The sequence below is a fragment of the Haliotis rufescens genome, unplaced genomic scaffold (assembly GCF_023055435.1).
Source record: "Haliotis rufescens isolate VD_foot unplaced genomic scaffold, xgHalRufe1.0.p SCAF_16, whole genome shotgun sequence".
Taxonomy (NCBI): domain Eukaryota; kingdom Metazoa; phylum Mollusca; class Gastropoda; order Lepetellida; family Haliotidae; genus Haliotis; species Haliotis rufescens.
The window spans coordinates 8239785-8256537 of NW_025963846.1; the positions used below are offsets into that span (position 1 = coordinate 8239785).

At 38.5% G+C, this 16753-nt stretch overlaps 1 protein-coding gene across 2 annotated transcripts in view; it reads right to left on the minus strand.

The window, feature by feature from the left end:
- The window catches only part of LOC124134133 (transcription cofactor vestigial-like protein 4), a 103482-nt gene that overhangs the window by 24278 nt on the left and 62451 nt on the right, over positions 1-16753 (minus strand). For both annotated transcript variants that reach the window (XM_048396830.1, XM_048396829.1), the window contains exon 2: positions 5860-6040. In XM_048396830.1, coding sequence (XP_048252787.1) covers positions 5860-6040 — 181 coding nt within the window. The remainder of the gene's footprint in view (positions 1-5859; positions 6041-16753) is intronic.

Genomic DNA, 16753 nt, shown 5'->3' on the forward strand with positions numbered 1-16753 from the left:
GTCGGAACCAGACACTTCGGTGATTGACATCATGAGTGAGTGAGTGAGTATGGTTTTACGCCGCTTTTAGCAATATTCCAGCAATATCACGGCGGGGGACACCAGAAATGGGCTTCACACATTGTACCCATGTCGGGAATCGAACCCGGGTCTTCGGCGTGACGAGCGCACGCTTTAACCACTAGGCTACCCGACCGCCCCTGATTGACATCATGAGCATCGATCATAGCGGGATATGATGACATGCATCAACCAAGTCAGCAAACCTGACCACCCGATCCGTTAGTCACCTCTAACAAGCATACTCGCCTCTAAAAAGGATGGGTTGCTGAAGACCTATTCCAACTAGAATGTTCATGGGTGGTGGGTTTTGTTGAGACGTGATGCTCTTCAACCAGGCCAAACCATTCGTGTTTGGTAGTGGGGCTGGTGGGAAAGAGAACCCAATAACTAATCTATTATGGCCTTACGCTTCAAAAAACGTTTCCACCTCCATTTTCGCAATGAACTTTCTTACACTATATTTTTCTATCAGTGTGGCAAGAACTATATAACCAAGATCATATTCAGTCACGGGGACAATCAAGTTCACATTATGTCTATATTTGTCTTATCAGAAAACGATACTGTAAATATTTCTCATAGAGCAAATTGCCTTTGCCTGTGGGAACTGACTTGTTGAACTGAGAAACTGTAAAAGACAGAATGTGTGTGTGCACGGCTGACATAATGACTCACCATCTCACAGCGGTGTACCACTAACTCAAACCAGTATTTCGTGACTAACCAATCTACAGTATCCATAAATACATATAATGACACTTTGTCCACATTACCGACCTACAACACCAGAACTGTCCTCAGAACAAAGTCAGTCTGGCACAAAAACTGTCTCCTTTAAGTATAAGTGTTATGTTCAATATCTATAAATTACTCTGAGAAGGGGATAAAACTACTAGTATTTTTAGAAACACAAACAGCCATCTCTTAACCATGCTCTTGTCATGGTAAGTACTTATTCCACGTAACATGTTAACTATAAGATGGTCAGTTTAACTCTTTGAACAATTTCAGTGATATTTACTACCGCAGCAACTGGTGTACTTGAATTGTGTATTCACTTTTATTAACTTTAAATGCAGCTTAACATTGTTGCATGGCAACATGGCATACTATTTGCTTGACAACATCGATTTGGTTGGTTGGTTGTTTAACGCCGCACTCAGCAATATTCCAGCTATATGACGGCGGTCTGTAAATAATCGAGTCTGGACCAGACAATACAGTGATTAATATCATGAGCATCAATCCACGCAATTGGGATCGATGACATGCATCAACCAAGTCAGCGAGCCTGACCACCTGATCACCTGTTAGTCATCTTTTACGACAAGCATAGACACCTTTTACGGCAAGCATGGGTTGCTGAAGAACTATTCTACTGACAACATCGAACACATTCAAGTCCCACACTCATATACCTGCGTGCAACCTACAAGCAAGGGTTTGGTGCAGACAAACTGAAGAGCAGTATTTGGGCTACTCTGGGGATTCAAACCCACATCCAGCAAATTCTGACACCGATAAGGGAGGCAATATTTCCTGCTTCTCAAGACTACATTCATCATTGTAGACCATCTTAAGAAATGACAGACATTTTCTGTCTATTCAAATAGGTCAAGCACCAAATTGATCAAACATAATATATTTCGTACTTTTTGTAATCAAATACATAACAGTCCGAAGAAAGAGTATGTTTCTTTCAAATTTTTTTAGCCATTGTTAAATCTTTCAGCAACACAGGCTGTGTCCAACCTTGGCTCTTAGCGCTGTTTTAAGTACATTTTAGTGTGATAATAGGGATTATTAGCTGAGCATACTAGATAACAGAGACTTTTACTAGAATTGGCCTTTGGAGTAATGATTGGCTGAAGTAGCAGACTGGCATAACTGTACAGTTAAAATGCATAATTCTGATCCATTCCTATTGGCTTTTATACATTATTATTCATTAATTGAATCTATATTAACGTCATACTTCACAACAGTGACAATCCATTAAAGTGCTTCCATCTATGAACTGCTAACATTATTTTATTAACACATAAATGTTAACTAACCAAATACCGGTATGAGAATAATTTTGAAATGATAATTATTCAAATCATCTTTAATTATTTACACAACGAATATTTTACATACAACAAATTTTATATTCAACAATAACATCATGCAATTTGATACATTCAAAAGATCCATACCACACAGCGAACTGTTCCAGTGAAGCTAAAGGTCTTCAAAAGAAGTTCCATTTCACATATCAATGATTATAGTTTCAGTTTTTAAGTCTCTGAAATTGTAAATAATTGATGTGTTTGCATCCGATATACTCTGGGATGTGCACATTTTGTGTATTACCATGGCAACCAACAATTAAAATGAATTTTTTATCAGGTTTTGATTCTGTTTGCATTATCTTTCATGGTAAACTGAGCACCTCAGCGTGAACTCCCTTCCTTTCAGCTAAATATGGCAGTATCAACGTCTGACAGGCTTCTCGCATTTCACCACGGACCAGAAATTAAGCACATTAACAGCAAGCAATGCCAAAATGGTTGACAAAAACATGATATAGTTTTGTATTCTGCTGCTGCCTTGTATGTTGATACATCATCTGTCATAATATTAATAATGTGCATTTTTATAAACCACCAAAGACACACCCTAAAGCATGCTGGGAGTGCTGCATTATTACCCAGGTCAATGGATTTAAGTCAGCTCTCAGTTTTCATTCTCAGCTCCCTGGGAAGTATACAACCCAAGCAACCCAACTGTAACATTACCATCTTATCCTTCTAGGTACCCATTCACTGCAGGGTGAACAGGGGCATATTTCGAACAAAGTCATTTGACTGAGGAGACACCACATGTGGTACCTGTGCTTCAGTGTGGGGCGGGACCGAAGCCAATGAAGAGCGAAACTATCAGGATCAAGCTGCCGAACGCGGTTACCCATCCAACTACTCTCCACGACCAACGTTGCTTAACTTCACCTGATTCGTGACCTGTACACCATGCGCAGGACCACATGCACCATCGACCATTTTGGAAACCAATTTTACAGTTAGGAATCAGTTTTGATTTCCATCATGGATAAAGGGTTATGAACAACCTGTTCCTTCTGATCCATCATCCATTATAATTTGGCATCAAGTCTTGGTGTACTGGCACCAAATTTCCTATGGTAGAAATTACAGTCATCAGCTTGATTGCCTAACAGAAAAAATCCAATAAAACTAAATTACACCACATTACAATATCATAATTAATTCAGGAGATAATCGCAAGCATGGCAACTTTTTGGTAGTGCTTGTTACCGCACTGAATATTTAGTCTGATCAGAATGAAGTGGGAATGATTTATTTGTGCTCCTGAAAAAAAGTGAATTTGATGATAAGAATCACCAATTGGAATAACTAAATACTGCAACTGTAACTACTAGTAACTGGGTCTCGTTAACTGAAAAAGCCAAATAATGTGCTAGACAACTCAACGACACAGCAAGGTCACGATACAATACATATCATGATACATAGGTCACGCTACGTATCGTGATACGCATATTTATGTCAAATCGTGTGGAAACTTCTTACTATACATATTTCAGAGCAAGTTTAAAAGGAAAAGCTAGCTGTAGACGCATGTTCGTATCGCTGCATTAAAACTCGCGATGCATCAGTGAACCCTTGGTTCCTTGCATGCCCAAGGGACACAACTCTGCACAGCGAATTGCGATGCCTTAGACAACTGAGCCACATGTGCCACCCATAATTTAATAACTTAATAATTTTATAAATAAAACTGACAACAAAAATTTTGTGACATTTTACGTGATTATGATCCATTTTCATGCCATGTGCCAGTGCAGTGAATTTAAAAAACCCAGTTCATTATTTGCTCAAGTTTAAAACAATAATTAAGTCAAAAAGCAACTAAAGGTAAAGGCAAATATTGAGTATCAACATATATAACAAATAAGTTCAATTTAGTTCAAGAAAATAATCTTGAAAAACATTTTTCTATATCATAGAACCCTACCTGGAATAATATTTAGTGACCTCATTGTGTTATTACCATCTAACTGAACAAACCAACAGAGGCAAAGTAAGATTCATTAACAGCAAATATAGAATTATGAATCAACAACAAATATAGAATTATGAATCATAGTTTCAGAGTACTGAAGCAGATTTCTGTACGCCAGTGTGGTGAAATTGAACAGACAACCAACAAAACAACAAAGGTTCAAATGATGGTCGACTTGTTTCTAGTGGACCAGAAACACCTCTGGATGATTCAAAACTCAAAAGTAAGTGTTAGGAAAATATCCTCACTTGCATGAGGTTCTTGACGCTGAAAAATCTTTAAACCAGTTTTTTTAAAAATATCTCATCAATAAAGTAATAATATGAAAAAGAACAGTTACTCATATAACTTCAGAATATATCTTTCTACAAAAAGCCATTATTTCTTGTTTATTGCCCCAAACTGGAACCCGACACGCAGCAGGGTAGTGAATCTTTGATCATTAAGACGACTAAGGAGGTTGTTCTTTGTGTAGGTGGTAGGAAAGTAGGAAAAACACAGTGGCGCCACCTACTGTGTATGTCTATGCTGGGGTGTTGAATCTACTACAACTAACTGCTAAAGCAATAATATGACGTAAGAGATTGTGATATGATGTAAGAGGTAGCGGAAGACAGCAAAGTAGAATCTCACTGTGTTACTGCAATTGCATCTGGGGTATGACTGGATAGTTAAAAACGCCTTATTGAAGGTGAGGTGAAATTGGGTTTAACATCACGTTCAAGATTATTGCACTTACATGTGTGTGTGTGTGTGTGTGTGTGTGTGTGTGTGTGTGTGTGTGTGTGTGTGTGTGTGTGTGTGTGTGTGTGTGTGTGTGTGTGTGTGTGTGTGTGTGTGCTTGTACTTGTCTGGTTTTAATGTACAAGCTCAGTGAGATACCATGCCGCAGTTTAGCATGGATACCACTAAGACACAATACACTGACTCCGAGCCACCAGCCTGTTGATGCCGAATGCCAGACAGGGCAACAACAAGTACCGTCTTTTGGTTTGATGTGACCGGGGATCGAACCATGGACCTTCAGCTCTCCAAGCAGATGCTCTATTCACGAGACCCCAGACGTGGTCCTTCCTAACGAAGTTGCTTACTTGTTGTTGCGGAGGAGGAGAGATAGAGCAGGCATATATCACATACTCATAACAATTCAGTTGCTGTTATTTGTTTGTGTTCTTCTTAATCTGTTTGTCAGCTCTAAAGAGCCAAAATGTTAAATATAGCTAATCTTGTATCTTGTATACACTGTGTGGCATTTAGTTTTATGCCTCATATTTAAAAGGGGCAATATTTGCATCAGTCAAGAAATAAATTGCATGAAATTTCAGGGCAGTGGAAACCCAGGGCATAAGTCAATTATACCAAGAATGATAAGTCACTATTATGAACCATCATGACATTTCTCTGCATGTTATGGAGTTGTGAAAGTTGTTTTGTTAAATGCACCAATATTCTAACTATATGTCTGCGGTCTGTAAATAATCGAGTCTGGACAAGATAATCCAGTGATTGACATCATGAGCATCGATCTACGCAATCGGATACGATGACATGCATCAACCAAGTCAGCGAGCCTGACCACGCGACCCCATCGTCGCCTCTTATGACAAGCATACTCGCCTTTTACGGCAAGCATGGTTTACTGAAAACCTATTCTACCCCAGATCTTCACGGGGTTACCAGCAGGTAATGAGATGACATTCTGAGACAACTTACGTTTGTGTTCCTGCTGACTTTTTGGAGTTGAGACGTGCAGCATGATCTTTGTCAAAGTTGAGAGTGTGACAGAGATCCTGGCGTTCTTTCACTCGATCGTGTTTGAGCAACTTTGACGGCAACTCTTTGCTGGGCGACTCCCGGTCGTCCAGTGGGGAGTTTCTCTTGTATAGGGATTCACCTGGAACAAGACACACAGAATTTAGCACACTAACAACACACCAAAAATATTCAATCTTCGGGATTTAGCTAGGATTTTAAACTTAGAGTGCCCTTAGCAGGCAAGTTGTTATTTTAAACACAAAAGAATTTATTATTTTTTGTTTTTATTGATTTGATTTGATTAAATTCAGAGGTTTTGTTTGTTTGGTTTTTGTTTAACGCCGCACTCTGCAGTATCCCAACAATATGACGGCAGTCTGTAAATAATCGAGTCTGGACCAGGCAATCCAGTGATTGACATCATGAGAATCAATCCCTGCAATTGGGATTGATAACATGCATCAACCAAGTCAGCGAGCCTGACCACCTGATCCTGTTAGTCGCCTTTTACGTATTTTATCCTTGCACTCTATACAGTAGTGTAAACTGAACACTAAATCCTCTTGATGTTCACTGGCGCTGTGATCTGTGAAATATAAGTCACCTCAACAAAGCCATAACATTTGTTGTTCCTATAGCAACAGGAATATGGAACTCCAATTTGGAATTCCAATTTGGAAATTTTTACTGACATTTCCTACAGATTTGTTTCTGAATACCTACACATAAATCAGAGAACCTGCTCTGAAACTGAAACTGAAAACGTATGACAAAACACCCACAGCAAGCGTTCCAACTCCTTCTTCAAAGATACCAAGTTGGTTCTCTTGTATATAACAAACTTCTGACATTCATGGAAGTAACGACGTAAAAGAACAATCAAAGACACCTGAGATTGAGTTTTAGACCACTTTGGGCAGTTTTGCAACGGTATCAGAATTTGTACCTCGGTGAATATTCTTTTACACCAACCAACAAAAGCAGTGATCTCATGCTACATCCCCTGTACCCACCCAGCAAGTCAACAGACGCCTGTCTGTCTTAGTTTCTTGTTTACAATGCACTCAGAAATATTCTAGCAGTATGCAAGCGGCCTGAAAATAAGCCAGTCTGAATCAGACAAACCAGTGATCGATACCATAAGCAGCATTCCACACCATCAGGGTATGATGAAACATTATCAACCAGCTGCCCATTCCACAAAGCCATCTTAGTGCTACGACTGACGTAAGTCTATGTTAATGTATTGGAGTTACGATCGTCTTAGCGCTACGATCGCTTTGTGGAACGGGGCCCTGGTCTCCGAGCCTGACTACCGACCCATTCAGTTGCCTCTTATGACCTGCTCAGCTCTGACCCAGCATATCCACAGAGGTATTTGCATCAACTCTGCTGTTCATGAACCACAGATATTATGTTTTCATGAGCTGATTTAATTTTTAGTCTTACATGTTTTGGACCCATCCCGAAACAAATGCATTCACTTTAACACCATTTACTTTAATCAGACCAATATATTGCAGACCAAAAAGCTCATGAAGAAACATGACATACTCAAGTTTGTATTTCACACATTGTGGAGGGCAGATATGTTTTAATGCTCCAGTTGTTTCAAATAATTTAAATCCCAAATAATCTAAACCTAAGAAGATATTATCATATCATTGACATTCATGGTAGTTCAGCATCAACACTTTACCTGAACCTGTTTTCCTCACCGAGTTTTAGTCACAACCATTCACAATTTATTTTCAAAACACTTTAGATATTACAGCCATTTTAAATACTGAATTTCAATAGAACCCTTCCCATAGGCTGGTGCATGTTCAAAGCTGATTTATTTTAATTTAATTCAAGTCCTGGGAATAATTTAGCTGGATGGGGGCTTGAAAATAATAACATGTATGTTCTATAGGAATAATAATGTGACGGTTATGTAGGTAATGGGCATCCACATAAATCTCCACGCACAGGCCTCAAGGCATGGTTTATGAATGACATTTTTGGCTGCAGCTACGTGATCGTCATTGATAAGTTTACCTGTGAGGGAGACATAGTGGGCCCATTCACACTGCTGTGAATGCGGGCTTCAACGTTTATAGTAGGCCGTCAACAGTGGGGAAGTGGAAGCCATTGACCAGTTCAACAGAATTAAGATATGGTAATTCATGCTCCCACATGTGGTTTAAATTGCCAGATTTGAAAAAACATGTACCAGTGTTGAATCCAGGGGGTGAGAAGCGAGGTATATTAATGGCTCCTTGGTTGTTGAATGAATTTAAAAATTCTAATATCTTAACTGTAACCTCTGACACCATAAAACATCAAACGTTGCCAGTACCAGAGTAAGTGAGTTTAGTATTATGCAGCTTTTAGCAATATTCCAACATCTCGGAGACGGACACCAGAAATGGGCTCTAATCGGAACAAACCCTTGCCGTGACGAGCGAATTCTTTAACGACTTGTCTACCACAAGGCCTTTCACGTACCACCTATCAAACATGTCAAAATGAACATTGACATGATGAAGAAAAAACCTTAATTATGCTTACCGATGAACTGTTGTTATATTCTGGATGGATGATTTATTTAGAAGGAAAAGTGGAGCTTGGAGTCATCTAGACTGTTGCTACTTGAGACATGGCCTAAATCATTCATTAAACAAGATTCAGTTTCCGATGCTGAAAGTTCTCTGGGGTTTCGAGGTTGCAAAAGTTCATAACTACAATTAAGGAAAAGAGCTGCAGTTACCGACAGTTAAGTTTTACATAATTTTCACTACTGATTATCTCTTTTTACTATTTGAGGATAATTTAAATGATAACAACTCTTCAATATGTTCAAGTAAAGTTCTAACAATTGAAAAAGCAGTTTTTGACATTTCTTGTGACTTTACCAAAGCATAGAGCGAGGCCTGTCTGTAAAACAACACAAATATATGTCGCCTCATCTCACAGCTCAAATGGAGGTCTGAGCATCACTGCTGCACACCATCTTAAAACCAGGCCAACGTTTCATTAGATAACGCATGTATGACAACCTGTCAGATAATAGGAAATGGGCTTCACACATTGTACCCATGTCGGGAATCGAACCTGAGTCTCCGGCGTAAGGAGAAAATGCTTTAACCACTAGGCTACCCGACTGACCCTATGTTCCTTGGAAACTTGGCTAAATATGTTTAAAAAGTTACTTAGTAAACATACCAAAACAATAGCACATACAGAGTACAGAAATAACTCTATAAATTTAAATTTGCAGATTACAAAAAAATGTTCTACCTATACATCCTGATATATCAGTAAATGTTCAAAATACTTAACTGAAATACCTGTTTCCAGTTAAATCATTGCCCTTCATATTCGTGAAACCTCAAAGTTCAATCAATGTTCTTTGATCACAATAGACAGACATGTTCATTTGGGTATATTAATTTTAAGATTCAACATATGCCCAGTGGGGCCCAGATACTTTCTAGAAACAATTTTTCTCATTTTTTAAACATCTTTAAGTAATACTACAAATATTTCAACAGTTTCTGACCTTTCATTCTTATACAAGGGCACTGACTTCCACATCTTCACATCAGAACACTGGGGAATTCATAATGACTGATCTTGTTAAGTTGACTAATGTATTTCTTAAACCTGTAAATAACTAATCTGAACATGAACAGATCTGAACATGACAAGATCTGAACACAAACAGTTCTGAACATAAACAGTTCTGAACATAAACAGATCTGAACATGACAAGATCTGAACACAAACAGATCTGAAAACAAACAGATCTGAACATGACAAGATCTGAACACAAACAGTTCTGAACATAAACAGATCTGAACATGACAAGATCTGAACACAAACAGATCTGAAAACAAACAGATCTGAACATGACAAGATCTGAACACAAACAGTTCTGAACATAAACAGATCTGAACATGACAAGATCTGAACACAAACAGATCTGAAAACAAACAGATCTGAACATGACAAGATCTGAACACAAACAGTTCTGAACATAAACAGTTCTGAACATAAACAGATCTGAACATGACAAGATCTGAACACAAACAGATCTGAAAACAAACAGATCTGAACATGACAAGATCTGAACACAAACAGTTCTGAACATAAACAGATCTGAACATGACAAGATCTGAACACAAACAGATCTGAAAACAAACAGATCTGAACATGACAAGATCTGAACACAAACAGATCTGAACATGACAAGATCTGAACATGACAAGATCTGAACACAAACAGATCTGAACATGAACAATTATGAACACAAACAGTTCTGAACATGACAAGATCTGAACACAAACAGATCTGAACACAAACAGATCTGAACACAAACAGATCTGAAAACCAACAGATCTGAACATGAACACATATGGACATGGTTTCATATTACCAGATATTCCAAAACTTAATGGCATGTTAACTATAAGGAAAACATAATGTGGGTCAGACTGCTGCAATATTTCGATATCACCCAGATGGCAATGGGTATGAACTGGCCTGGCAATAACTGACACAAGGGGGGAGCACTCTGCAAGACAAGCAGTATTACCCAACATGACGGAACCATAGGCTATGGAATTTCAACTATGATAAAAAGCAATTGTTACATATTCAGGATATAAGCCAGCGGCAAGCAATGTAAAACATGGCCACCTATGCGTGTGAATGAGATTTGTTCAGACCGCGAACGAGATTTGAATGTAACACATAGGAAACCAGCTCTCAATTGCATATTTTCTACCTAACGGCATTATGGGATACAGACGGAGCAGCGGCCATACAATAGAGGGACATACATAAGAAATGGGAGCACTAAGTGTATGCAGTAAAATAACAAGCTTTAAATAGTCTTTAGGAGGATATTATGGTTTTAATACTATGCTCCTGACTACACATGAAGTGTGGACACATGTTATCACTTGTGAATGTTTCCCAACGATGATGTACATAACATGTTGCTGGTTCTCTGTTTAGGAAACACATGATCAGACATCCTGTAGGTTTACTATTTGACTTATTTTCTCAGAAAAAAGGAATACTTTTGTCAGCTTATATAAAATGAATTTAACTGAAAACCTTTTAAAGATTTTTTCTGCAAATAGGAATACATTTATGAGCTAATATAAAATTTAATTTAAGTGAAAACATTTGACAAATTGAAAACTTTGAATGCTTATACAAGATGAATTTAACGGAAATCTTTTTTAGCAGACTCGGCAAGATTTTTTAAAGTCATGAGAAGAAACCTTTACAATACTTATTTCTAATGTTAAAAGTGTTCATCACAGTAGCATTAAATGCCTTATTTTTATACAATGCCTTGTGACCATAAAGCCTTATGGTAAAATTCCCATATTTATTTTGATCAAATATCGTTCACAAGTTCAACTGAATATACAGGACAGATATGACATGTTCAAAAGACTGTGTAAATGTCAGCACTAACAAATGCTATATCTCTCCACCACTTAATAAAACCATATTTATAGCACTGTTTCAACCAGAGACGCTCACTAAGACAGACGACCTGAATGTGACGATTGTTTTTAGGACTGTCTGTGACGACAGTTCATCCTCTGATTCATGTTACAGGATGAGGGTATAAAAGGCTGTCATCATATACACAGTTCAACTCCGGAACAATGGATCTCCTGTGACTGGAAAATCTAAGTTTGCATTTTTTTGTTCCAAGTCTGCAGTGTCAGTACTTTGGTCTATGTTGTTGCACCTGTAAACAATGGTGGCTGTGTTCACGAGAACGTATACATGACACACAGTCAATTCCGTGTCATCAGTTGGTGATTGTGTCAGGGGTTTAGCCATGAGCTGAGGATGCACAAGCTGACATCTTAATGTCAAACTGACTTGCATCAGAATAAGGCCACAAGAAATGAATAATTTGTTCATCCAAATCGGCACCTCCATCTTTCTTATGTGTTGTAATTTGTTCCAATGACGGTGAGTGGGAGTCAATGACGGTGAGGGGGAGTCAATGACGGTGAGTGGGAGTCAATGACGGTGAGGGGGAGTCAATGACGGTGAGGGGGAGTCAATGACGGTGAGGGGGAGTCAATGACGGTGAGTGGGAGTCAATGACGGTGAGGGGGAGTCAATGACGGTGAGGGGGAGTCAATGACGGTGAGTGGGAGTCAATGACGGTGAGGGGGAGTCAATGACTGTGAGGGGGAGTCAATGACGGTGAGGGGGAGTCAATGACGGTGAGGGGGAGTCAATGACGGTGAGGGGGAGTCAATGACGGTGAGTGGGAGTCAATGACGGTGAGGGGGAGTCAATGACGGTGAGGGGGAGTCAATGACAGTGAGGGGGAGTCAATGACGGTGAGGGGGAGTCAATGACGGTGAGGGGGAGTTTAACATCACATTCAAGATTATTGCACTTTCAGAGCACCGTGGATGCAGATGTGTTTGTGTGCCTGCTTGTTCTAGTTTGGACTAATGCCGGTACTATAATGCTAGCCCACTGAGATAACATGAATACCCTGCTCAGACACTGTGACACTGTGACATTCTGAGTATACTGACTCTTGTTTAGCCCTGTAATGCCGAACACCAAGTACCAACCATTACCATCTTTTGGCATGAGGTCCGGGGATCGAACCACTGACTTTCCACTTTCCAGGCAGACACTCTATCCACTAAACCACTGAAGCAGTCGCCAGTCGAACAGAAATAACAATGACCTAGTGTGCCATTTTGTAAATTATTTGGGGCATGTAAGTCATTTGTATATGTTTGATATGCTTCATGGCCACAACAATTTCATCTTTTGTTGGTCAGAACATTTTGTTCACTTATAAAATATTTAATTCATATTCGGCCAATAATAGGAATATCATCAGTATTTAGCACGGAATTATGTAAATCATTTGGGCACTTAAATTTGAATGCAGTTACGTACCATCTCTTTTAAGTATTTAAAACAAATTAATATCATGTCAGACAAACAAAAATGCTACAATAAAATATCTAGTGTGTAAATTATTTGAGGCATCTAAAATGTCTCACTTTTTCAAGGTGAAAGGAAGAAAAGGAGAATGGTCCATGGTGAAGCTGATTTTCTTCAATGTCGTATCTTAGGACAATGGTGTCTTCATCTAATCATTCACAGGCAATACATTTATGGAGTGAGAATGCCTCAGTCAGAACAACCACCCATCCCTTGTGAACCTCCAACATCGCTGCTGTTCTACCACAGACCTGGGATCTAATGTAATGCTTCAGTCAGAACAACCACCCACCCCTCGTGAACCTCCAACATCGCTGCTGTTCTACCACAGACCTGGGATCTAATGTAATGCTTCAGTCAGAACAACCACCCACCCCTCGTGAACCTCCAACATCGCTGCTGTTCTACCACAGACCTGGGATCTAATGTAATGCTTCAGTCAGAACTATCTCACCCCTCGTGAACCTGAGACCACCATCGATGCTGTTCTACTGTAGACCTGGGATCTAATGCAATGCCTCAGTCAGAACATTACCACCCATCCCTCTTGAACCTGAGACCAACATTGCTGCTGTTCTACCAGACCTGGGATCTAATGCAATGCTTCAATCAGCACATTACCACCCATCCCTCGTGAACCTGAGACCAACATCGCTGCTGTTCTACCACAGACCTGGGATCTAATGTAATGCTTCAGTCGGACCACCACCCACCCCTCGTGAACCTCCAACATCGCTGCTGTTCTACCACAGACCTGGGATCTAATGTAATGCCTCAGTCAGAACAACCACCCACCCCTCGTGAACCTCCAACATCGCTGCTGTTCTACATCAGACCTGGGACCAAATGTAATGCCTCAGTCAGAACAACCACCCCTCCCTCGTGAACCTCCAAAATCGCTGCTGTTCTACTTCTAGTGACAACCAGCCAGTATTGTCACATAGCTGGAAGGCACAAGGCCACCTATCTCATGTATATCACAACTAACAGGAAATACTAACTATAAATAAACAAGCCACTGGGTCATCAAGTTTATCATTATTTGCCCACCTAACAACAGTGAAGGCTAAATTGACACAGACGTCTTTAATGGTTCGGCTGAAATTACATATAATGTGTCCCTACGACCCTCGATAACATCTCTCCACAGTGATGTGAAAACTTGGGGTATCACAGCCAAAACATTTACACTTCTGAACTTTCATGTTTAATTTTTTTAATTCTTTTATTTTTTTATCACCTATTTACTTTATTTAAAGAAGGGCTTTATCTGTTTATGAATTAATATAGTTATTACAAATGTATTGACAGCTGATTTATAAACACCATGATCATATTTCAGTGGTCAATTTTTCTAATTTTTAACTCATAATGGGAATTTAAAAGATCAACCATGCATTGTTCATAATATTTTGGATAATTCTTATCATTTTAAGAATATTAATCAACAGATTTTTATGGTCTAGATTCTGAATAGCTAGAGAAGATGGCATTTTAGTAACGACAAATTTATATCCGACAGCGATATCCTAGCAAAAAGTGTCCCCACACAGCGATATCCTAGCAAAAAGTGTCCCCACACAGCGATATCCTAGCAAAAAGTGTCCCCACACAGGGATAGCCTTTCAAAAATTGTAAGACATTTGGCAGATGTTGCAACCAAGTCCTTGTCCTAGCTACCTATATATACTGTGAAAATAGCATTCTTTTCCACAATTCCAATCAATTTTTAGTCAGTAACACCCTTGAGAATGCCCTCTTAATAATTATCCAATACTTTCACACAGCTGGACAATATGACATATTTTTGGAATTTTCTTTATTAAAATTTGGCAAATCTGACCTTGCATCATCAAAATCTAACAATTTGAATCAAAGTGCCTATACAGTATTTTCCTTCTGAACACACATTTCTTCAATGTTACATTTTCAATCAACAAAAGTGCTGATATTTTCAGAGTGAAGGCAGCTCATAAGAAATTCATGCCAAGCAAATGTTTCACTGGTTTTCTCAAAGCAGCCCAAACCTTCTTGCGAGGCCACTTTCATAATGTATGTGTGTTCTGCATCAGGAACACAATGCCCAGTAAACTACAGTGGTCTGAGGCCATGCTAGTCACAACACCACGATTAATGTATTACGTCGTTCTGTGAAAACACTTCCCTCTTTTCAAACACCTTACAAGAATTTTCATGCATAATTAATACTTCTATGTCAACTGCAGGTGAACAATAGCAAATCGTCCAGTGTGGTATGGTCACTTAGATATTCTGTGCTACTGAGTTACCATGGTAATGGTCTTCTAGTTCTGAAAACAAAGACCTACCACAGACTTTTCCAAAAGGGCTGCATAATCTCAATCACTTGCCTTCAACTTGAATACGGCCATAAAAATAAATATTATATGTGGTGGTTCTATTGGTTAATGTATATTGAATTCTTTTTTTTATAAAAATCAATGAAAACAAGCTTGGTTATGAATAATTTAAAAGCTGGTCAATATGATCGGATGTGGTTATATTTATGTTTCCAATTTTAACCATGATATGAACAATTTAATGGAATATTGAAATATTCATCATCAAGATCTATCATGAAAACTTAGAGTATATGATAACAAAAACCTTTGTATAGAAAATAGCCGTAACCAATTCAATAAATAAATCAGTTGCTTTCCTGAAATCATAGATTATAAGTTTAGGCCTACCTGTTTGAAACACAAACAGTTCACAAGTTAGTCCAGCTGTGTGATCACAATCAACTCTAGATCCTGCATGTCATCGATCACCTCCATGAAGATTACCAATCGGTAAATGTTCATGACAGATCATTACAAGATCTATCTGGGATTTGTAAGTGCCTGAGATGGGCAAATTGGGAAAAAACAGAATTTATTGTCTTCTTCACATTGCAATCCATGCAAAAATGGGGAACTTATGCACGACTATTTCATAAAATTAGTTTACAAATTCGCAGACTCCAAAAATGTGAAATGTAAAAATAAAATAATGAAAAGCATTCTGTCAACTAGAAATAAGTGAAATGTAAAAAGACAACTCATACTGTCATTATAGAAATAAGATAAAATAAAATAATAAAAAATTTAAATAATTATAACTTGTTTATTTATCTTAATTTATCTTAAAACTGCCTGATCCAACTTTATTCTAAAAAAATAAATTTCTTACCTACTTAACCATGTTAACATTTTGATGAAATATAAAATAATAATTTGAAATTGGATTCAGAAAAAAACATTCGTTCTGACCTACCAACTTTAACGTTTTGGCCAAACATCTGTAAATCAATAAAAAATAATATTTTGCCTTTATATAAAGCCTCTATTCTTGGAATTGGTCCTTAATTTCCTTTATATACAAACCATTACAATCATTTGAATCTGGAAATTTCAATTTGGGACTCTTACCCACATTTGCTTTAGAAACATGACACAAAACTGATCATCAACGAAAAATACAAAAACTTCCAAGGCTACAGAACTCAGAGAGAAGTCGTGCCACAGAGGTATTCATACATGTTGATACAAAATTTTAAAATGCTTATCACAAATTATGCAGAGGCAGGAGGGCAGCTAAGGTCAATGAAAAAATGTTTTAAAAATTGTGAAGTAAAGGCTGATGTTATCCGATTCCTATGCTGACTGTGTATCCTGCGTGTCTTCTAACCCCTGCCATACGCTGAACACACCACTCTGCAGCAAGTGCAAAAGCTGATAGGCCGGCCCCCTCTGCAGTGTTCATTCATAAATTCCCACACCAATTTTGAATGAACCCATCCCAGGCTTGAAGGCTGGTTTCTGATAGGGAATGCAATTCAGGCAGTGTTTGAGGTAGA